The sequence below is a fragment of the Mercenaria mercenaria genome, chromosome 14, assembly GCF_021730395.1.
Source record: "Mercenaria mercenaria strain notata chromosome 14, MADL_Memer_1, whole genome shotgun sequence".
NCBI classification, from domain to species: Eukaryota; Metazoa; Mollusca; class Bivalvia; order Venerida; family Veneridae; genus Mercenaria; species Mercenaria mercenaria.
This window is the reverse complement of record NC_069374.1, coordinates 61156806-61182705: the sequence shown is the minus strand read 5'-3', so window position 1 is coordinate 61182705 and position 25900 is coordinate 61156806. Positions and strand designations below refer to the sequence as shown.

General features: G+C 34.9%; 1 protein-coding gene across 6 annotated transcripts; it reads right to left on the bottom strand.

Moving 5' to 3' along the window:
* Positions 1-606: 606 nt before the first annotated feature.
* On the bottom strand, positions 607-25900 carry LOC123527831 (protein mono-ADP-ribosyltransferase PARP12-like). 6 transcript variants are annotated; one of them, XM_053523651.1, is made up of 14 exons: positions 25676-25900; positions 17426-17493; positions 11021-11320; positions 10265-10564; positions 9617-9928; positions 8747-9058; positions 7774-8079; positions 6046-6286; positions 5521-5707; positions 4776-4999; positions 4219-4360; positions 3740-3864; positions 2759-2895; positions 607-1783 (listed from the first exon to the last, which is right to left on the bottom strand). In XM_053523651.1, the coding sequence occupies exons 3-14, from the start codon at positions 11229-11231 to the stop codon at positions 1488-1490; spliced, it is 2793 nt and encodes a 930-aa protein (XP_053379626.1). In that variant the 5' UTR covers positions 11232-11320; positions 17426-17493; positions 25676-25900; the 3' UTR covers positions 607-1487. The 6 variants fall into 6 exon arrangements, with proteins under 6 accessions (XP_053379626.1, XP_053379629.1, XP_053379625.1 ...); XM_053523654.1 differs by lacking the exon at positions 25676-25900 and having other exon boundaries at positions 11021-11051; positions 11100-11320; positions 17426-17601; XM_053523650.1 differs by lacking the exon at positions 25676-25900 and having other exon boundaries at positions 17426-17601.

The following is a 25900-nucleotide window of genomic DNA, read 5'->3' as shown; positions in this document are numbered from 1 at the left end:
AAATACATTACCGCGCATATAGTGCAGTTACATGTTATGAGCGTGGCTTATTCCTCACATAACACAATAACATAATGAATCATTTCTTCTGCTTTAAATATGTCCAAATTAAAGAGTGTAGGAAAAGACAAAGTCTGGTTATTGTCAGCAAATTATCAGTATTTTTTATTTCTATTATTGAATATAAATAATGTTGATTGGATCCATGAACCATATTTTCTTAGTATTTTTCCATCACATATAATGTAAGCTTTGTTTGTAGTATATTCATTACATTTTATGTAATACACTTATTAAATACGTTTCACATAGTTGTATAACTTTTAACTTTCAGGTTGATGTTGAACCTTCATATATGGCTACCTGACAGGATGGGAAAAGATCTGGTAGACTGGCAAAAGAAGAATGTGAATATCTGACTATGAGGAATCATGAACTATTTTCTCTAGAAGAGGAATAACGTTATGCTTAATTGTTTTACCATTTGCCAATTAAAGGACAGAAACATGTAGATACTTAATAATATTACAACAATATATTGTTGAGTAAGATCAAAGCTCATATGAAATAAATATATATTAAACTTTATTTCACATAGACATGCAAACATTTTCATAAAGCGATCATTCATAACATGTTTTGTTTCATCTTGTGTCACGTCATTTATTTTGCCTGCTCTTCCCAATACCGTAGCTTATAAGAATTTCGCCAATGACAACTTCCAGATTTTCTTATACTGAATGAGCTTATAAGAATTCGGATAGTAACAACATTACAAAGGTTTTTTCTCTATCCAAATTCAGATAGCAAACATTGTCTCATTGTAATACATTTAACTTTAGTCAACGCTCATTCTTTTTATAGCTAATTGTTAGGTCTTATCTAAATTCGGATAGCAACGCCATCAGTTAGTTTTGATTCATTCAATTTCAGATAGGACATTGTTGAAGCTTATCTGAATTTGGATGGTAACGAAAACACTCAAGTTTTTCTTTAGTACGATTTTAGATAGTTAAATGTTTTTGGCTTATCTGAATTCGGATATCCACTCAAACAGATTATCTGAATTCGGATAGCCACTCAAACACACAGTATTTATTTTTGCCATTTGATACACATGTACAAAAATCATTTTATCTTAACTACCAAAATTCGTAGTGTGCATTTGTTACGGATGGTAAAACAGAACGAAAGTATGCGCATTATCCGATTTCGGATAGAGCAGTTCTAATATATATAGAAAGACATAAGTAAATTATGTTTTATGAATGAATGTTTCCCGATCAAGATATTTCTTGAATTTTATTAATGCTTATCAAATATACGACACATCTGCTTGTTCTTTTGAATTTTCCGATAAATTCTTGATAAATCAAGCATTTTGACAGTTTGGAAACTGTCAAATACAAATGGATCGTGTTAACTGTTGATTGGATTTAGGATTAGGATACATAAAGCAGTAGAAGAATTTTCTAATATTTTTGATATCACATAGACATATTACTGTAGTCATACTTTATCAGATATTCCGGGTATATCTGATTATTATCAAATATAATAAATATTTGCGGATTGCTTTCATTATCTACACACGAATCGTAGAGCTCACTGCATGGGTTTCCCTTGTCTTTGTGTGGAGGCCGTTTGTATTCACTACTTCCACGAACATATGACCCTGGTAAGACTTTCACAACAAACATTGCTCTGTCCGCACCTTGCTCGGCGTAACTGTTGGAGTATTGAGCATTTGTGGCAAAGTAACTCCCTTTTCCATATGCCGTGCCTAGTTATAGAAAACCGCATTTAATAATGTCTGTCAACGTAGGAGTGCAATAAAGCCATTATATAATTTGGTTTTACACTAGTGTAATACCATATTGACGTTGATGTTGTTTTAAGTATTGGAGACGTTGATCGAATACTAACTTTAAGTAAAATAGGTAAAGAAACAAGCATTTATGGGGTTTCAGGAGGAAAAGCTAATAAGTGATAAAAAGTTTCCAGATTGAATTTATTAAACTCACTGATCACAAACGATAAAATGATCAGCAGAGCCTTGCATTTATTATTTCATTCGCTTCGATTCATAAATTCATTATAAAAAGGGATTGATATAGTATTGTCTATTAATTTATTATAATATCACTTAAGCAATCATCGACAAATTAATGTCAACTCTTACTTGTTACGTTATTACAGTTTGTTTTGTTGGACATTGGTGGCACAGGCCGCTCAAATATTTAGATGATATTATTATATCATAATTAGAAAAGTATCCGTAAAAATCTTCATTCAGTATCTATTGTGTTTTTTTCAATAAATGTAGAGCTCAAAAACACAAAAACTGTCCTTTATCTATCGAAGCTTGAACATACTACCCAGAAAAGGATAACATATCTAAAACATCAGCAAGACCTTCCCATGCTCGGCAAAAATGATACCTCGTTGTATTTTATATTGAATTGGCGCTTTCTTTTTTTACCATGTTATCAATGACGAACTCTACCATTTCGGTGCATGCGAATGTTTTCTCTGTATGAGACTTGTATACAAATAACTCTAATTTATCTCAACTTGTGAATATAACTTCTAATCACTATTCAGCATACAAGATGACTCGCTTTACTAGTGCGATACGTGATGGGCCTTTGCTATTAAACACAAGTCAAAACTGCATTTTGAGAATCTAGAAAGCAAACACACACATAAACATATTGCAGGCAAGCAAGATATAAATTAGAGATAAGACTTCGTTTACCTGATGTTTGTCCACTAAGCCTGAAATCGAACCCCTGATGCCAGATAGGATCGATGTACTGGTTCCTTGTACCGTGAAACAATCTTCTCTCTCCAATCTCTTCTTTGCTCTTCTTCTTCAACATCTTCGTTCGCTTACTGCAATACAATAAGGCAACCCGTGCAGTCCATTCTATTTGAATATTAGTAGACATGTTCGATTAACATAGTTTACCGTAAAAAATAGATAGGAAACTTACTAGGCTATTATCAATAAGCTTTTAACTGAGTTTTTAATCAACAAAAAATAGTCATTTTCTCACTACCATGACTACTGGTCCAATATCAAGCAATTTAACCTTTAGACATTTAGAGTACTTACCTGAAAGTCACTTCGGGTCATTTTCATTAATTAAAGAAGAAGGAATGCTCAAAAATGAGTTTGATGAGTGTTAATGTTGAGTTCTGCTCAACCCGGGGATAGAAGGCGTGAACTGTAGCTGGCATTTCAACTACTTTCAATGAACAGACTCAATCAAACCGGGCCTACAACATTTTCGTTTATGTCATGTCGGGCGACTGCACCGGAAAAAGATACTGGCAGATTGATTTTTATAAACAGATTGATTTCTAAAATTTCACGAGTTAAAGATGTAAAGCATAATTTCTTTTGTTCTAATTGAAAAACGTAGAATAATCATTTTAATGAATTATGGAACTACAGCTGAAATGAATGTCTAGAGGTAAACGAATTTATCTATCTATGGAAACAAAATGAACACCTTTTTATCAAAGTGTTGAAATGTATGTAATTTTCTCACTGTGACGTCTGTTTTATACATTCGTCTACTTCCTTAAACGATTTAAGAAGACTACAGAATTAACATAAGAAAAACGTTTCCTTTTTCTTAAAATCATCATTGTAAAAACTGAGTGTTTGTTTGCTGACAATGAACGCTTGAAAAATCTACTACCAAAAAATACAAGGTTAAACATATCGTACCTGACGAAATTCTCCCATAAATCCCCATTTTCGATTCTCTCTATTGATTTGATACGAACTGGTTTGGGAAGACTTTCGTAAAAGAATGATTTAATTTCCCTGTACTCGGTATCTGTATCCTGTAACTGTAAAGTAAGGTTGTGCGTAGCAAGTTCAACCAAAGTTACATTCTGACTGGTCTCAGAGACATACGATTAAAACTGGACAGACAAACGGAGACATATTACAAATCAGCTGGTATGCATTGAGACACACAATATTTGTTAAAACTTCTTAGGTTAAAAAAAAAGTCTGTTATGAAAGCTAAAGTCAATCACACAATAACTTACGATAAGAAATTATGGAAGTTCATTTCGAAATGATGCCCTAGATAAAACTACATTTTGTTGTTTTTGCCTGTTTTCGTGCTTTGTATATAATTTGCATAAATAGAGAGAGATACTTATATATTCTAAAGAAGTGCTTATGAGAAATGGTACCATAGTAAGTTGACAATGGTCTGTTATATCTTCTCCTGGTGACATTTTCCAGTTGGGTGGTGGTGCAAACATATCCACGGTACTAGATACGAGCTCTACTTTCTGTTCTGGTTTGAGGTCAAGTTTGAGGTCATGGTGCTCTCTAAAATAACAAATGCATCCGATTGTAAAAGGTTACGGTCATGAACATTTTTTGTACATTTTCCAAATGAAAAATATATTTCACAAAGTCAATTGAACCTTAGTACCATAAGAATATTACGCATTTATAGGACATACGAAGGAAGTAAAACAAGTAAAAAAAATCTGTTGTTGTTTTTTCTTACTAAAGTAAGTTCGTTATTTATTGCTACATAGATTACAATCACTGACAATGGTGGCTTTGGCAAAGAACAAACTAGGCATATTATAATGGAAGGGAGTTAATGTTAAATATGTGCAATGTTATTATGTATACAAAAGGAACATACAGAAATAGTTGTTGATTATCTGTTGATCTTATTGAAAACAGAGAAAAAACTATTAAGAAAACTACCGAAAAACAAATAATCTAATACTTTTGAACAATCTTATTAGGTTTTTCTTTTGCCTCCCTTTCACTGACGAAAGTCGGTCTACGACAAACTTCCACTTCAGTTTTGTCGTCCACATGAATTTGCACCATCTTTGAAAAATCAATAAAGTTGCCATTCCCATCACATGCTATTTGACCATCTGAATTGTTGATGTACGCTTGTTCAATATCGTTATTCGATATTTTTTGGATAGAAGAAGGACCACTCTACAAAGTGAAATGTACTCTATTATAATATGAATTGTCTGTTACGTAGATAATTTTATACTTCTACTTAATACGCTTAGTGTTTAGTTATGTAATTCTGAGCAGCAGTTACAAGGTTATCTTCTACTGTCATGTTTTATCCAGCCGTGTACATTGTTTAATAGTTAACATGACAAGCAAGATCTTTATATAGTTTGTTTCAAAGTACACTTACCCTTCTAAGATACGGTAAGTCGTTGCTCATATTTTAGCTTCAATTATGAATATTTGTTTCCGGCACATTTGATTAAGGAACTTGTTTTAAATTCACTGCCCTGTTCGTTTTTACATATGCAAAAACATATTGAATTTTGCCATTTTGTTGGGCCACAATTTTGGATAGCAGGTCTATTCCCTACGGGTTGCTTTGTTACACCACTGGTCTACATAAAATATAAAATCAGACATTTGTTACCAGATTAAGCTTACAAAATCAGATTCTCACTTCATCTTTGGTTGGGCAAACAAGAAAAATGTACTACCATGTCGCTGTATTTTGCCCAACTTCCATCTTCATTTTTCCAGTACCACAGCCAAACAGTTGTCCATGGTTGCCGAGTAAACTCTACCGATGACGGAGTCGATATTCGGCGAATTATGTAGTTTGTGTTAGTATTTCCATCTATGCTGTTTCCAGTCATAGTATTAAAGTCAGTGTTAATTGTGACACTGAAACGTGTAAATATATCATACCTTTCATGATTTAAAACACAACATACAACTTTGTAGCGAAAATGGTCAACATTACAGCTAGAATTTGCAAAATGAAAACTAACAATAGAGTATTGGGAAAACATTAACTATGGTGGTTCGTGACCTTAGTATGACCATGATTGTATATTTATGTAATAGTAGTAACATTCCTAAATAGTTTGTAAGTTGCGATCATCGTTTAACTGGACACGAATATGATGTAATACTGTATAGAAAAAGAGGTATATTCGATTTATCCATTAGGTATTGAGGCTTGTTTTGTTTTAACGATTTCTAAGCAATGTATGCATTACCCATCTTCAGTAGTGAGCGTGTATTGTTGATTTGATGGATCACTGAATGCACATTCCATTTGTACATTTTCGTGCTCGCTTGGAATATTCCAGTCTTTCTCAGACAGGCTTTTCCATCTCCATTGATATGGTAGTTCTGAATGAACGTTTGGACAAAAGTTCCATCTGCATCTTCCACGTAGGTTAAAGAGACATATTATTTTCCTTGAAAATTTCCCAGGTTTTCTGTCAGTTCTTACCGCTGGAAAAAATATGCTTCAGACCTTAACAAAATGTGTTCAAAATGTCAATAAAAACAAAAATAATATCTACATACTAATGAATTAAACTACGCCTTATCTTAACAGTAAAAGAGGTGTTTATTATAATATGTGCACAATAAATAAGAATAACAATGACTGTACTTCAGTGCTACTTGAAGCGTAACTACCGCTGTGACAAAAAGTCGTATTCGGATATGCATATACTAAGTCTTCGGTATGTTATACCGAATATCTGTAGAGGCCATAATACCAGCATTTTCAATTTAAGTTTGGTTGATTTTAAAACGCTTTCGTTGGCGACGTTGGCGTTTATGAAAGACGTTGCCGTTACGAGGTGATATGAGGTGCGCATATAATAGTTTGTCAGTTTTACTTTCAGCGACTCTACCGTACAGAAATAACTGAATATGATCTTTCATCTAATGAGGAAATGATGTTTCAACAAAGACACTTTTAGAATGTGAATTTTTAATCAATCAATTAAAAGTCAATGACGAATTTATTCCAAATACGCTAAATTTTGGAACAGTATGAAGCTTTAAAGTCATGATGGTTCATTAGTTAGTAAATGACTTCAACAAGTAATAACATTTCATTTCTATAAATGCACGCATAAGATTTTGTATGACATTAATTTGTAACGTAACACAAGAACAATTTCAAAATTTCAACAGCAATTAAATTTTGTTTCCACTATAAGAGTTCATTCAATAGTTTTAAGTAAATAAAACTGAGAGGTTTAGATGATGGAGGAAGATCCCAGGTGTCCCTCTGTGCATTATTTCATCACAGGCTGGCACCTGGGTAAAACCACCGACCTTCCGTAAGCCAGCTGGATAGCTTACTCACATAAAGAATTCACCGCCTCGAGCGAGGCCGTGAACTCTCATCAATAAGGGGCAAGTGATTTGAAGTCAGCGACCATAAACATTCGGCCACGGCGGTCCCGATCATGCTTCAAGAATCACAAAAGAAACCAAGGTTATTATATTTGGTAGAAATTTATTAACTGTTATAGAAGAAAATCAAAATATTTGCAATATTAAATTGCCTTGGTGCTGCATTTTGATTTTCTCGCGAGTGAACGAAATAAACTTTGAACACCCAATAGAATTAAGCCACATTTGAAAATTAATCCACTCCTTAATTGTTGTAATCAATTACCTACATTTCAAGAAATGCATTGTCAGAATAAAATAAAATCTAAAAGAGGGTGTAACACCATAAACATATAAAACAACAGTTTTATTTCCCACTAAATTCTTGTCTTGTTGAAAAATACTATCAATTATCGTTGTACACAAAAACTTAAAGCGTAAAACTTCCTTCTTACGTCCTTTAATTATAGTGTTCAAATAATTGTATCACTACTATGCTCTTGCTCAGTTTAAATGTTGAATTGCGGACTCACTGTTAGTATAATATGTAGTAACATTACGTGAAATACATGTTTTTTATCCTGTACCTTTTGCTTCACCACCTACTGTACGACTGCGATTGCTGTCATCACCTTTAATGGCCGCTTGCAAGTCCGCTATGATTTCTCTCGGTCTTCTATTTGTATTTATTCCATGCTTTCCTAGTATTGCCTTAACAGTAGGATTGAGGACATCATGACTTTTATTACAGTCTTTTCCGGCTTCGCATCTACTTTCTACGTAACTCCTGCACATATGTATGTAAGTACAAGAACCTGCTCTTTTACAGCTATTGCCATTGTATTGGTAACAAATCTTTGGAACATTTTGCTTCGATGATTTCTCATTTTCAGCTAGAACAAATGGATTTGTATTCAAAATAATTATAATATATTGTATAGATGCAGTCAGTTTTTTTTTCTTTTTAAAAGTATCTCTACACCCAAAGTAAAGAATGAAACAATTATAGATTTACCCGTAGTAGGCCCGCAGCAAAAAGAAAATGTAATGGAAAAATACAGCACAAAAATTCAACAACAAGTACGTTGAATCATATGCAAATATAAATATACGGGTAAGGAGCTGATAAAGGGTTGGGTGTTGAGAAAGTTTAAAAAGCAAGGATAAATATTCAACAGGAATAGCCACGCTCTTTCCCTACACCACAAACCACAGCAGAGCAAACACTAAGCGCGTGTACAAGACAAAATTACACGCACACGCACACACACACACACACACACACACACACACACACACGCACACACACACGCACGCACGCACGCACGCACACACAAACAAACTTGTTTCGCATGACGTCTTTTCCTCGGCGCCTATTCCCATGCGCCGGAACAATTGCCAACCTTCTTTTTGATATTTGCGGGTGTCTGGTCTACAGAACAAAGTTGGCAGAAGTCAGCTTCCATGCTTTCTAATCAAATTACAGGATACACTGTTGGGAAGAATTTTTATGGACTACTTCGGTCTTGGAAAACTGTGTTTCTTAAAAACAGTTCCTACCTTTTACGTTAGTACTTCCTTCATGTCTAATTTTATCTCCTTCGTCTTTCACCGCTTCTTGCAAGTCTGCAAGAATTTCTCTTGGTCTTCTCTTCGTATTGATTCCATGTTTAACAAGTATTGCTTTTACTCCAGGGTCAAGAATATCGTGACTTTTACTACACTCTTTTCCAGTTTCGCACCTACTTTCTACGTAGCTCTTGCACATATGTACGTAAGGACAAGAACCAGATTTTTCGCAGCCATTGCCGTTGTATCTATAACATAACTTTAGTGACTTTTGCTTTTGGGATTTGTCTTCGGATTTTCCGGCTAAAAAAAATGTTTTCGATCATTTACATCTTTTGACGTCAAATCAATACAATAAAATGCGTCTAATCATTGTGGTAAAGTACTGTATTAATGCTTGTTATTAACCTGTAACTTTAATTTGCATTTTTACCTTTAAATTAAGAGAAATGATCATGATAGTGCCATTAGTTCTACCCATGTGCACATCTGCTAGTGCCTAAAATCATGGTCCTAGGGACACCTGTGGTTTTTCACGGCCACCGTTAAAGCTTACATGCCGTAAAAAGACCTCATTTGTGACGATAAACACAACATGTGAGAATAATCAGGTCTGCTGAAAATGCATATACAAATATATTATTTTTTCTTGTTTTCACATCAACCGGCTTCAGTCCATTAATACTACCTGTCTACTTTTATATATATTTCAAATATGACGCCATGTTTAGATGTCTAAACACACGAAAAAAATCCAAATATGATTCCTGGTGTTTATTTAGGAAAAGGAGAAGGAGAATTTCATATAGCGTTTATTGTGACCACATTTTTTGTTTTATTATCAAGTTTGTTTATTCTTACCCGTTGATTTTTCCGTTTCATCAAGGTTGCTCTTGTTTTTGTAACCTTTCAGGGCCGCCTGCAAGTCAACAAGAATTTCTCTCGGTCTTCTCTTTGTATCTATACCATGTTTTTCAAGCACTGATTTTACTGCGGGTTCACAGATATCATGACTTTTACTGCACTCTTTCCCTGATTCACACCTACGCTCTACGTAGCTCCTGCACATATGAATGAAAGAGCAAGAGCCAGTTCTTCCACACCCATTGCCGTTATAGTCGTAACATATCTTTGGAGCAGTATGGTTTGACGTTTTCTGGTTTGATTTCTCAGCTGAAAAATTTATATTTGCTAGTATACTTACAACATTATTTTCATATTACCATTTGCCTTAGAAATTTGAGTTTTTAAAAAATTTGTTTAATAAATATAGGTAAGCATTGAGAAACACCTACATATATAAGTTCAGCTAGTAGGCAATTCTACGAATGCGAAAAATACAAACTATCACATAATATGATCAAAATGAAAATACAGATGCTACCTTATCTATAAAATAAAGAAATCATATTTCCCAATATACCAACCACTTCTTAAGTGAATTTTCAGACGTGTTTGGTGATCTTTGTACACACTAGATTAAAATCAATTTCCAGCATTAATTCTCACCTTTTGAATTCCCACATTCATCATCTTTTAAGATTGCTTGGAATTCAGCAAGAACTTCTCTTGGTCTTCTCTTAGTATTTATTCCATATTTTTCAAGCTTTGCCTTTACTGCAGGATTAAATATGTCGTGACTTTTACTACACTCTCTTCCAGATGCGCATCTACTTTCTACGTAGCTCTTGCACATATGTATGTAAGGACATGAATCAGCTTTCTCACACCCATTGCCGTTGTACTTATTGCATATTTTCGGACAAGTCTTACGATTTGTGCGTCTTCCTGACATATCTTGTGATCTAGCTACAAGACAGAAAAAATCTGACTTTCCAAAAGACTGGTTTGTCAGTCTAAGACATAGTCACCTTACTGATTGGACCCAATTCATTGTTCAAGATACCAAAGGCATAGGCACTTCCCTGGGTCATATAACTCGTATCCGGACAAACACCGTATACAACAGAGAAAAGTAGAAACTTCACAGGTCGCCCAACACGACAAAAACGAAAATGTTGCAGGCTCGGTTTGATTGAGCCTGTTCATGGACGGTAGTGGAAATGCATGCTACCGTCCACGCCATCTAGCACCGGGTTGAGCAGAACTCAACATTTACACATGCTAAAAATACAAAAAGCAATTTAGAGACACCCGCAGATGCAAGTTTTCTGGAATATAACAAACTTGTGTCGAAGTTTGTGATAATTTTTTCATAATCAGATCGGAAGGACAAATATAATTATGTATGTTCATTTTACTTACAGCGTTCGGACGTTCCTGATGTTCGTGAGGCGGCCGAATCCTCGTTTGATCCAGACGCAGTTGCAACGGGACGTCTGGCCGATTTGACCTTGACGGCCTCTCCACCAGTGTGAGATGCACTGTGTGCGTTAATGAGTGCAACAACGATGGCAGAATCCAAGTCATCCGTGATATAATCACATCCAGGGACGGGACATTGAACGGCGGGCATCTTTGATGTGAAGAATGTTCAAATACGTTCAGAGATGGAAATTTATTTTCCTGCAAATTCCTACTTTAGATTTCATAAGTAAACAAGTTCTGCAAGTGGAAAAATAACACAATCTGCAGCCAAGCATGTTATTAACCTACCAATAGAACCGACCCCAATTTCACGTAAATACTTACTAGGTAAATACTTAGTTAAGTCTTTCAGTTAAAAATCGTGTTATTGATTAAGTTTTGATTATTTGATGTCGATTTTTCTAGAACTGTGTTATAGCTAAGTTATACTATCACGCCTGGTAACAACTTCAGACGTATACTGTAAATCGCTCTGTCGCAACTTCCGAGCTAATGCATGTCGCGATGAAAGAATGTCAACAAAGGTGAGTATCATCATATGTTTTTCATTTTTACAAGCATTGTATCGAATATCAAAAATCGGGAAATGGTAGGCGATGTAGGTATGATTTAACTTTTCACAGAACTTAAAGTTTGTTAATTTATTCTTGATTTTTGGTGGTGGAGGTGTTTACCAGCAAGCTGACTTAACAGTCAATTTGGCCGTTTCGTCCATGAAAGCACTTTCATTGTCAAATATTTGCATTTTAACTGATATTCAGAAGCAAACCGAGTAGGCGTGGGATAGCTGTAAAGTATACAATGCATTTGGAAATAAAATATGTACCAAAAATGATTTGGGAGTAATAATAATCACTTTTTATCGTGATAGATAGCTCTGTAGAGAAGGACATAGTCATGTCTTCAATGAGTTAGCTCTGTGTTGCATTTACAATTTTGAGCAGTTTTGAATGTAATAGGAATGTAGTTATTTCCATTTACGAGATACAAATCAGTTATCACGTTTCAATATTTATACAGCATTTGTATGATACCTAATAATGAGTATTGCTTTATATGTTCTTATATTTATTTGGCTTGTTTTGCATTTAGTGCCGTTTTAACCAGAACTTCTAGATCCAGTACCAGTACTAACTTGTTCTCAGCAGACTATCAATTTCTCTATTTTAATCATTGTATCATAAATGGAAGACAAATGAGGTCAAACACACCGTGAAATAGTCAGGGATATTAGACTCAAAGCCCATGATTAATAGATCTGCATTCTCACTATTGACTTAAGCGGGTGGGTGAAATTCATAGCTCAATCGAGAAACATAGTCTAAGATTGAGGTATTGGGATTATCAAATCAACTATCAATTTCGGCCGTGAACCTATGTTTACGAGCTTGAACCTATGTTTACGACCGTGAACTTGGGTTTACGAGCATGAACCATGGTGGACCTAGGTTTACGTTCGATAAACTAGGTTTTCTCGAAGAAAACTTTGATTTTCGGTCGTTATCCTATGTTCACGAGCGTGAACCTATGTTCACGGTCGTAAATCCAAGTTCACGGTCGTTAACATGGGCTCACTTTCGTAAATTATGGTTCACGCTCGTGAATCCAGGTTTACGCACGTAAACGTGAACTTAGGATAACGACCGAAATTAAAGTTTATAGTTCAACCGAGAAACCTAGTTTATCGGACGTAAACCTGGATTCACGAGAATGAACTATTGTTTGCGGCGTTATCTCTCGTAAATACAGGTTAGTATTCGGAGAAACTCGTTCGAAAAAAACCTGGTTTATCAATCGTTAAGCCTAGTGTTCGGCCTTGAACCTGGGTTCACGTGATTATCGGACAACTGTCGTGCCATAAACATGCACCTCAGGTTGTAAGACGTTTTTAAGCTCCGGTGAAAACACTGAAAATTCGCGTCCAGGATGCATGAAGAACATTTTTATCTACTTCCTTAAGGTTTCTCTGATAACAGCAAAGAGAATTTAATTAAATACATCTGATTAAACAAGTAACAAATAGGAATAGGTTAGAAATAAAAAACATACCTACAAAATCCGTAGTTACTATTCGGTTAGTGAAAGACCCCTATGGATACACATAAACTGACTGTTTATTTACTTTCGACAGATTAGATACTATAAAACAAAACTATCAGTGTTTTCCGATAAATACGTGTGTATCCAATCTTTATCAATTTTTAAAAACGAAACTTTAGACAACTAATTACATACCGAAAATCTTCACCATATGATCGACGTCCCACGTTGCCGCGTGTTACTCATCAACATTATCACACTCATTACAACAATGCCAATGCTTTAAGAAAGTGTTGCTTCAGGGTAACCTTGATTTTAGGCAACAGTAGAAAACGCGGTTTATGGGATGCCAATCTCACACTTCTCTGTATATATTCTTACTCTGTCCAAGCCTTAAGCTAGGGTTTCACGGTTACACCGAAAATGTTTTGCCAATGAACTACCGTAAAATAGTACCAACTTCCGGTTGATAAATCGTTTTATATATGAATGCAATACTACAAGTTATATAATTTATGTGGATTTGGATATATAATTAATAGCAGGAATCGTATACACAAATAATAAACGAAAGTGTTTATCAACATGATAAACTGCAAACATTGAATACTGAATAATACCTTTGATTAATTTAGGCAGATCTTTAAATTATGAAAAATTGCATGATCTCAGTATAACAATCTTTCAACCCAGAGGGTCAAATCAAGACCAGACCGACTGGGGGTGGAACTCGCGATCTCCTGTGAAGAAGTCGCACGTGTTAACCACTGTGGTGAATTAAGAAATAACCCTATTATGAATAATATTTTGAAACTACAGAGAGCTTTAAATTACCTTTGCGCAACTTACCTTGTCATTAATAGAATACCGACTCTGAAGCTTATTCGCCAAGATTGGACCGTCGTCAGTCGGTCTCGTCCTACTTTATACAGAGGTTGTTTCCCTAATAGATGGCTCTACCCATATGCTATAGGCCACAGGTTCAGTTGTGGGCCTATGTAAGACGCCAGTGCAGAAAAGTGTGCCTTAACTTGATTCAACACCAGGGTACCAGGGTAGGATCTACACCGCTGGCACGACAAGATAAAAACGACAGCACCTCTTGATACTTACAATGTATAAGCGTGAGGGTTTAAAAATGTATCCTAAAGATTAATTAACTGTACTGTAGTGCTCATTTATTCCACACATTTTTGTGCCCCCCCCCCCCCCCATGAGTGGTGGGGGCATATAGATTTGGTCTTGTCCGTGCATCCGTGCGTCCGTCCGTCCGTCCGTCCGTCCATCCGTCCGTCCGTCCGAAGTTCGTGACACGCCTAGCTCAAAAAGTATTTGATATAAATTCATGAAACCTTGCATGAGTCTTTATCATGATATGAACTTGCGCACCTCCTATTTTTCGTCTGGCTCCGTCCCCTATTTTTAGAGTTATGGCCCCTGAAATAGTCAAAAATGCACATTATCACCTTGTGACGCGCCTAGCTCAAAAACTATTTGATATAGATTCATGAAACCTTGCATGTGTATTAATCATGATATGAACTTGCGCACCTCCTATTTTTCATTTTGGTCCGCCCCCTATTTTCAGAGTTATGGCCCCTGAAATAGTCAAAAATGCACATTTTCACCTTGTGACACGCCTAGCTCAAAAAGTATTTCATATAAATTGATGAAACCTTGCATGAGTCTTTATCATGATATGAACTTGCGCACCTCCTATTTTTCATCTGGCTCCGCCCCCTATTTTTAGAGTTATGGCCCCTGAAATAGTCAAAAATGCATATTTTCACCTTGTGACACGCCTAGCTCAAAAAGTATTTGATATAGATTCATGAAACCTTGCATGTATATTAATCATGATATGAACTTGCGCACCTCCTATTTTTCATTTGGGTCCGCCCCCTATTTTCAGAGTTATGGCCCCTGAAATAGTCAAAAATGCACATTTTCACGTTGTGACACGCCTAGCTCAAAAAGTATTTCATATAAATTGATGAAACCTTGCATGATTCTTTATCATGATATGAACTTGCGCACCTCTTATTTTTCATTTTGCTCCGCCCCCTATTTTTTGAGTTATGGCCCCTGAAATAGTCAAAAATGCACATTATCACCTTGTGACGCGCCTAGCTCAAAAAGTATTTGATATAGATTCATGAAACCTTGCATGTATATTAATCATGATAAGAACTTGCGCACCTCCTATTTTTCTTTGGGTCTGCCTCCTATTTTTTGAGTTATGGCCCCTGAAATAGTCAAAAATGCACATTTTCACCTTGTGACACCCCTAGCAAAAAAGGTTTTTCATATAAATTGATGAAACCTTGCATGAGTCTATATCAAGATATGAACTTGCGTACCTCCTATTTTTCGTCTGGCTATGCCCCCTATTTTTAGAGTTATGGCCCCTGAAATAGTCAAAAATGCACATTTTCACCTTGTGACACGCCTAGCTCAGAAAGTATTTAATATAAATGGTTGAAAACTTGCATAAGTCTTTATCATGATATAAACTTGCACACCTCTAATTTTTTGGCTGGTTCCACCCCTATTTTTAAAGTTATGGCCCCTGAAATAGTAAAAAAAATGCACTTTTTCACCTAATTATGTGCCTAGCTCAAAAAGTATTAGATGTAAATTCAGGAAACCTTGCAGGAGTCTTTATCATGATGTGGCCTTGCACTCTTGGCATTCTTCTTGAGAATCTTACTCTTATTACAGAGTTATGGCCCTTGAAATAGCCAGAATAGTGGATTTTTTGTTTGTGATGCTCATAGCTCAAAAAGTATAGGGCCTAGAATAATGAACCCTTTTCATAAAATGTTTGTTGAGGCTATACCCCATTAAGACTGCAAACATTTGAATTATTGCCCCTTATTTGTGACTAATGTACCAGTGGGGGGCACACCCTGTGTCCTACAGACACATTCTAGTTTGTATTTCAAATCACCTACAGCTCAAAGGTATGTATGCATATGTTACATTAAGTACATAAAGCATCGTAAACTCTCAAAAGGTATCTCTAATGCTAAAAAATATGTGAAAGGTAGGCGCTACCGTTACAAAGGCCTTTAATAAGGCATCCCTAGACATTCACGAGTCGTCCAGTCTGTACCAAAAAAAAATAATTTTTAAAACAACACTTACTGTTTTTAATCCAACATTTTTCCATCAGAATAAAAAACAACCCTATTTTCTTGCATACCAGACGGGAATTTCTGATACTTTTACCGGAGCTGGAAAAATCCATCTTAAAACCCCGATGACTCTCGTTCTTTAAATGACGTGTTTCGAACTACACAGATATGAATAATATGTTTATACTTTATTTCAAAAACGGAATAAAAATGGAATAAAAATCCAATACCTTGACAGTTCCTTTTTGTTCCTGATGGTATATTTCTCTGTTCAAAACATGTTATTCTATAAAACAAATTTTAACGTTAAGCTGCAACTGATAAAACGAAGTCGGAACTGAACATTTTTCCATCAGAATAAAAAACAACACTATTTTCTTGCATACTAGACGGGAATTTCTCGTACTTTTACCGGAGCTGGAAAAATCCATCTTACACCCCGATGACTCTCGTTCTTTAAATGACGTGTTTCGAACTACACAGATATGAATAATATGTTTATACTTTATTTCAAAAACGGAATAAAAACGGAATAAAAATCCAATACCTTGACAGTTCCTTTTTGTTCCTGATGGTATATTTCTCTGTTCAAAACATGTTATTCTATAAAACAAATGTTAACGTTAAGCTGCAACTGATAAAACGAAGTCGGAACTGAACATTGTTATTTGTCTTTGAAACGTCCTGTTTACGGACGTTGGTTTCCCGCGCTTTGTCTAAATACGCTGCTGTAAGAAATAGTTCTAAAAAGAAAGCCGTTCGATTGATTTTATTATACATTTGTTAATTATTATATCTTGATATCGGTATGCAAGAAACAGATTCTGTCACTGGTTATAGGTGCAGATGGAAATATCCGGCTCTCGGGTAACTGTTTAGGCGGTAACGCGATAGGAACCTCGAGGCCGGAAGTTCCCGTCTGCACCTACAACCAGTTAAAAAGAATCTTATAAGATTATACGATTTCATGAATAATAACTGGTTTCTGATCCTCAAATCTGATCACAAAGAAACAAATACAAGTGCACAGTTCAACTTCTATTCAGAAGACCGATTTTGGCGGGAAATGATCAAGAACATGTAATGGAACCTTACTGGTCCTCGGAAATTCATGAGACATAATATCGTTACAATGGTGAGAAACATAGCTGAGCAATGCACTCACCTACAATAGCAGGAATTCTTCCGAGATCAAGTCATGCAATCCAGTTAGTGCTGTGGTCGGACCAGATCCTGTGGTAGAGATTGATACTTCAGAGCCTCAGGATCAACTCCCATGTAACTAAATTTAAGCCGCCAGCTCAACATCTGTTGTTTTTTTTTCGATGAATATAGAGAATAATAGGTTAGTGCCGTAGATGAGAAAGTTTATCTGGCGAGGTGGGGGAGGTTATCGGGTGAGCCGAAGGCGAACCTGATAACGTCCGGAGCCGAGCCAGATAACATTTCTCCATCTTTGGCACTAACCTATTATTCTATTTATCTTGTCATTACTTCATTTTCCGATATTTGGCAATTTATTTTACAAAAATAAGTGTGCGACAACCGCTTTAATGACGTCATATTCGTAATGACGTCACTTATATAATGACGTGATTACCGGCAAAATCGCAGTAACTTCTTCGTTTTTGAATAAAAACTCATTATTTGACCACTCATTTTCTTAGTTCGGACATTTCCAACACAATGATGATGGTTTCGTTGCAAAATTTCTTATGACAACAATATCGATCATAAGGTCACATGATCAACTGACCGTATATCACTGGTCACATGATCAACTGACGGTATATCAAGAAAGATATACGGCACCCTGATATCGGGTCGAAAATACTGCAAGTGACAGGATAAAGAGTTATATCTAGTCGAGAATTTCACATTTTCTCTGGTGCTGCTGATCATGTTAATGCGGGCAAACTCAAATTAACTAAATTAATAACAACTACTATATGACAGTAAATAAATTATAATCCCTGTTTCAGTTGTTTACGTCGAAGTTAGCTTAATTTGCTTCTCTTTTTATACCAAATTTGTCCTAGTGTGCATTGAGCTTCGGGTACTTCCGCCTTTGTGAATCATTTAGATCTGGCCTTCGTTTGAATTTGAAAAGATAGTTAACCAAAACTTTGAAATGAAGCTATATTGAATTACACTTCTTTGTAACCTACACATATCGTGGGAAAATTATCCGATGAAACTGTGTGTATGAAGCGTAATAAACATCGCAAAGTAAGTCTTAATGTGCCTTTTTAGTTGCTGGGATCTCGTTACTTGGTAATGCGGGTATAAGTTGCAGTGTTAGGTCTACATGTATATGTTATATGGGTATATGCTACGAAGAATCATAACCCTCTCCAAAGAATCTACTGGGCGTGACACAGTACATCTCTTTTAAATGACATTTAAGCGAGTTCTGCCATTATTCCCGTATTCCCGAACTACACGGTACAATACGTAATGGTACAGGTGTTAGGAAAAAAATTAAATGTACAAAGCACAAGTTCTAGCCCAGTTGAAAAACCATTTGAATATGGACATAAATTTATTTGTCTAATCTACAGGCCTCTGAAACTAAAGTAATGTTTTATGACATAGAAGAGATGTAGCAGTAAAATAAGTAAACTGAAATCACAGAATATGTTCCCAGTTTACTCTATTCGCGTGGAAAGAGGAAATATATCTGAGAGCAGATGAACAATTCTACTTTCGGTTTCGACTTTTTTTTATCTTTACACGGTAATTTTTAGCTACAAAATTTCACGCTGTAGTAGGCCCTATATTCATTAAATGAAATTAAATGGACTCACATTTTATTTTAAAATATTTCTAATCCATTTTTCTTTTGATCTGGTATAAAATAATTAATGCAAGATAATTTGAACACAAGTTATATAATCAACTTTCAACTTGGTACCCCTGTCTGTACAATATTGTGTCCACCTTGTACTCTTCATTTTGAAAACCAGTAGGTCTTATAGAATCTTTATTTATTGCCTTTTTCTGAGGACTTAAACCTTCTAAGGTCAATTTTTTATGAATTTAATCAAAAATGGTTATGTTTATGATTAATTAAATTCAAAAATTGCTAAAATTTTGATCTTGATTTTTAGAAATAACCACGTGCTCTGAACTGTTGCATGACATCATCAGATTCTCATGAGAGACTGTGCGAGATGTTGCGGTTTAATACTGACCAGATAACCAAATGGGGTTTCGCCATAACTTTATGGACGCAACTATCAGAAAATAAAAACAGCATCAGTTAAGTTATGGTAGCCAAAACTTTCGAACATTTAAGGTATTGGATCCGTAATAGAGTACCTCCTGTTTGAAGAGTATTCAGTTCCTAACATAAGCCTACTTTGACTGCAATTTTCAGAGGGTCGTACGTTCAAGCCCCACTGGGACCATTTTTTCCCATGTTTTCTTACTTTTCTAGTAAGTATTTCTTTGTTTCGAGATTTATTATAGATGTATTGTACAAACGTGGAACATTTTCATTTTATAAGCGATTTCTTGCTGTTCAAAGTGAATTTACCTCTGAATCAGGAGGGGTAGAGTTAGACATCTTTAAAAATATTGAGTTACATGCGCTAAAAGTTCTCTATTTTGCCTTCATTCTTTAGATAACATATTGTGTAAGAAATGCAGATAGGTTTTACTTCTACCCCAAGGTTATTTTTGAATGAAGTGAGCAGAATTCAAAACAGACCCACAGGATTCGACCTTAATTTTTCAATGTTGGAGTTAGAATTTTGTCTTATTAAATCTGTTTTCTTGAGGCACCCTAGAAAAAAATATGTTTACAGTTTTATTTTGTGTTTTATAGTTGTTTAACAATAGTTTGATGTTTCTTTTATCAAAATTAATGCTGTAATGAATTCTCTGCAAACGTTTTAGATAGTGGCCATCACATTGAAATTTGTCTCTACTTGAGCTTGAGGAAATACCATAAACTATACAAAATTTACAGAAAAACGGCATGGTAAAAGTTGTTTAAAATTTGCAACACAGTGCGAAACATGGTCAACTTTAAGAATATAACAAGCAAATGCCATTTTTTAAACATTACCATTAGGGGTCCAATACCTTAAACTGAAAGACACTTTAATCAAGTGATCGTTTGTTTGACAGCTTCATCATTTGAATCATCCCCGAATTACAAATTCAACTAGAATTTTCATTGTTATAGCCATTAGTTTCTATGTCTTACTACCAAACAATTGTTAATGATAATGACTGGAAGGAGTTTTTTATCTTTCTAGCTGCTATTGGTCTTTAATCTTGAAGTGTTGTGCTTCTTTATGATATCGTATGTGTTTCATTTGTCATATACATTGGGTCGACGACAAACAAAATGAAGTGGAGTCATTGAGAATAGTCCGGAATGAGAATTTGGAGTCAAAATCATGATGATTAAAATGTTTTTCCTGCGTTCTTTTAGGATAATGTGTATGCAAAGTATGCTGATATTAGCTTTGTCAATGTTTTTATATATAATATAATGCTGATGATGAAAATGCTGCTGATGGATGATTATGATGTTATTTAGTTGAATTGTAAAAACTATCATAGGAAACAAATGACATGTAGTTATGTTTTGATTTTTATATAAGTGCTGCTGCTGCTTATGATGATGATGATGACTTGATGGCAGAATGATATGTGATGATGAAAACAAACATTTGTTTTGAAGTGATACTTCAATTAAATAAAATAACTGTACTGTATACAAGGTTTTAATTCTTGAAACATCGTCATCACTAACATCAGCATCAGAAAAATCCTTAAGGTCTTTAAATTAAAGCAATATTGAACTGGAACCTTTTAATCTTTCAAATTAATTTACTATAAGATTTTCTCAATATAAAAAAAACATTTTGACAGTTTTTATGCATGAAAATGCATCCTACTGGCTGACCTTTTATAAAAAATATTTAGAATAAGTCACGAACACCATCGTTGTTATCATAACCATCATAATCATTATTACTAGAATCAACATCGTCATCATAATCATCATCATTATCCCCGGGTTTTAAGCGTATTGCCCAGCCCAGTCCAGGTTATACTAGGAAAATCCGAGTTTTAATGGGTAATAGTGGGCAATACTGGGTAGTATAATATTTCAGTTCATACTTCAATATGTATTTCAACACTTTAGTTGACTTACAACCCATATAGTGATAACAATGACACCTGCATGCCTAATGTTATAATACCTATAAAAGTCTGTTGAATAGACATTATTATGATGATGATTGAGCAATTATTGAGCAAGATTAGGCGATTAAAATTAGAAGTGTGAACAACTCAGATCTAGCTTATTCAGTTTCATATTTAGATCACATAGTCATTTTTATCATATAACCATGAAACCTAAGGACCCTTTATGGAATAGTTTTAATGTTACTGTGGATGGTTATAAAATTATTGCAAAATGTAAAGACTGGCACTGTGGTCAGTGCTAAAACTGAGAGACTGGAAACTCATAGACTAAAACGTTGCAGTGTGTTGGTTTTAGATCAGCCTTAGACCACTTTGTAGTGCCAAAAAATACCTAGATATGCTGGCATCTGGGTCAATTCAAAGGGTGTCTTCAAATTTTGGTATTATTCAGACAAAACTCAGAAACAGACTTGGGATAAAAAAAAACTGCTGAACTTGTGTTCTGTTGCAGAGAAAGCTCCGTGATAAAGAAGAACAACTAGACTGTTAGACTATCATATGCTAAGCAAAATCTAGTGGTGGCCTAGAGAGATCATTCAATGTGTGATCACTGACAGTGTGTAGATTACAAATAAAAGTAATACTGTGTCGTTTATAAAATCATGTAAATGTTGAAAGGTGTTTACTATCACATAAAAAATATTTCGTTGTGTAAAAATTGATAATTTTGTTAATAAAACTGTTCTGTCAGCTACCTATTAATTCACAATGATTTCAAAGTAAGTAAAACTTAATATAAGAATTAGCTCAAATTGTATAACATAGAAACTCAATTGTTTTTGTTAAAAAAGTAGAAAAAAACTTCTTATTGCCCAGTATTGCCCACTTCATTCATTTTAGTAGTATTGCCCAACCCGGGAAAACCCGGGTTTTCCTGGGCGGGTAAACCCGCCCTGGGTGGGTAGTTGCCAATCCTGGCATTATCATAGTTAGTGTACTGATGTTTTTTTTTTTGCTGGTGACCAAGAGAAAAATCAGTTTTGTAAAATTCTACGGTCTGTTGTTGTTATTGTTGTTGATAATGACTATAGTGATAGAGGTATGAACACTTTGTAATGTTAATGATGATGGTGATGACTGCAATTTAAACAATTCGTTTCGTTTAGAGTGTTCAGTGATTCTGTCTGTTATGGGTGAGAAGTTGGTTTTCAGGATATCAGTTATGACGATTATGATCAGATGACGATAGCATAATTGCTGATACAATGTATACATTTTCATCCCAAAGACACGAACAAAATTTAATACTTTTTGTTGTAAACGTAATTATATAAAACACATTTGCATCATTTCCATGATGAAAAGTATAACTACCACGCTCGAGTTATATATTAAATTTGATTTCTCATGCCAACTATAACCATTCTTATTATTGTTTGCAACAGCAACAGCAACATATATTAATCTTTGTTGTATTTTGTCTTATGGATTTTCACCAATAATTTCACATTTTTTATCTTAACCTATAGCCTGCTGGCGGCAAGTGATTCTGCTTTCTGCGACCAGTGCAGACCAAGATCAGCCTGCACATCTGTGCAAGCTAATCATGGTCTGCACTGTTCGCTGTTCAGTTAGTAAATTTTCAGTGAACACCCCTTTGAATGATAAATGGTTACGGCCCAAATTGATAATGATGGACCTGTCCACTTTAGACATGTAGCAGGGTAGAAGTTAAATAACTTTTCAATTTTTGAACGGATATAACCATATTTAGTTTGACTCCAAAATCTCACTCCAAAATTAGACTCCAAGGCTTAACTCCAAAATCTCACTCCAGATTCCACTCCTAGACTTCACTCCAACTTTTATTTTACGCCTGTACAGTGTAAAGTTAGGGGAAAAAACAACATAATAATAATAATGTATTGGGACAAAGGGTAAAATAACGCCAGAAAGTTTGAAGGTAAAAAAATGTATGTTATGGCAGTCTGGTCAGGATCCATGTTGTTCGCTAACGGTTTCTGTAATTGCCATAGGCTTTGAAAGCGAACAGCATAGATCCTGATCACACTGCGCGGATGCACAGGCTGGTCTGGATCCATGCTGATCGCAAACCCACTATGTTGGTTTTCTCATGGCACGGCTCCTTTTACTTTTACTTGTTCATCAACCACATCATATTAAACAAGTTCCGTTACTCTTTCACACACTGTTTGGATTTGCTTCAGACTCAGAGCAGTAACTGTTGTTCCATACCTTAAACAAACACCATATAAGACATGAACAATTACTCTGGCACGAATATTTAATGACTTATTTCCCCTTTCAACAATACATTTAATTGAAAAGCCCCATTTTACTATCCACCATAAATTATAGATTTTTTTGTAATCAAAGACTTGAATTTAATCTTGGAAAGACAGCTCATGCAGTCATTATAAGCATTAAACTTTTGATTTTTTGGGGTTTAGAAAGGTAACCACCAAGAAAATGTTTCATATATTATACGATGATAGTTAATCAGATACTTAATGTTGAAGGAGTTGCTTTTCCAACATATTTAGTTCTCATTATGCTAGGCGCAATTGATTCTGGCTTCGTGACAAGTATAGATCATGATGAGCATGCACATCCGTGCAGTCTGATCAAGATCTACATTCTGTCAGTTTCACTTTAGTATGCACCCCTTTTAACTGTAAACGGTACCGTCCAAATTGTAAAATGGACAAGTTCATTATAGAAATTATATCCAAACCTACTCCAGTTGACTCAAGTTTACTAGTTGAATACTAGATTTATAAAATGCTCATTACAATTACGTCAAATTACGTTTGAATGACGTTTGCAACGTCACGCTCATAATATTACGAAAAAGAAACAACTTTCAATATAACTGACAACTTTCAAAAAAAAAAAAAAGGAAACCGGGTTTCGAATCCAGACCTCAAGATTATAAGTCCAACGCGTTAACCACTCGACCATAGACAATTGCTTCTAATTATGCTGCCCTAAAATATATAAACACTATATGCCTAGACGGTATCGTAGAAAATCTCCCGTCTTTTTGGTTCCTATTTTATATCCATAGTTTAAGGACGAGGTTGTTTCTGTTCTGATTTCACTGTTTTCTTTCATTAGTCAGAAGATATTTTTAATATATCGTCTGCAAGTGGGAAGGACATAAATATCTGCGCTTGCGTACTGTAACTGGAATTCCCTAGAACATACCGGACAATGAGACAGTTGCATTACGGTTTGTTTTCACAAACGGACCCTGCATTTACAAATAACGACGCCTGTTACTTTTTTGACAAATAAGATGTTTGGCATGTTCCAACAACGCCACTTTTCCATCTTCGGGTTTAGTAATATGTAATCCGCCGAACGCGTTCGGCCGGAGAGTCGTCTCAATTTGGAAAGAATAATTTATACATGTGAGGTAATTTCTAAGGTCAAGGTGTTTGACTGGCCAGCTTGTAATGACAACAGTTTTTGCGATCAGTTGCTCTGTCGAGTGTGACTTACCGAGTCTAAGTAAAGGAACAAGCATACGACCATTTATATTTATCTAATAAAACTTATATTATGTACATTCGTATCGTAATACAATAATCTGTTGAAATATTATCGTAGTGGAAAAGGACAGTAAACGTTCTAAATATACAACATGAAGCTATGTATTTTCGGAAAAAAACTAATTCTTCTGTCAACAAGTAATCAATACAGCCGCACATTGTCTATATGTTGCGGCAACACCTGTTAAATATGCGCATACCAGAGAAGCGTGTATGCCTGTACAAAAACGTAACATAAAACTAAACGCTTCAGCGAATTAAGTATAAAGAGCAGCCACAATACAGCGACAAAGTGGCAAACATTTTACTTTATAAAAGTCATGAAATTTAAGATATTTACGCTCTAGCACTGTCGTGACTGTTCAAAGCCACATTTTCAAACATAGTAAAATATTACGTGAAGTACATTTTTATAATAAAAGTAAGTACATAAAGTGTTTTTCAAAAGGAAATTTGAGCTGCACATTACAAAATTTTTAAATATTTATCTGAACGTCCTTTGCAATCAGGAGAGTCAGATGTCCTTCAAGCAAAAACAATACTAAACAAAGTTCAATTTACATGAATATTAACACAGAATAGAATTGTAATCTTTTGGTAAAAACTAAAAATCAGATCTGATATTTACAATAAATATAAAAAATAAATGTGAAATAACGGCATTTACTTACTTCTAACAAATCAAAACAGCTTCTCCTACACAAACTCGATGAATAGGTATAGTCAATTTATCACCGTTCTATTCTAAAACTGATTTTTCCCAAGGAAATAGGTAATTCAATTTTCATAAAAACACAATTTTCAGAAAACAAGAATAAAACCTTTATTCCTTATTTACTTCCTAGCTAAATGAGGAAGGAAGATTGCGGTTTTCTATTTTGTCTATTTTATTATGA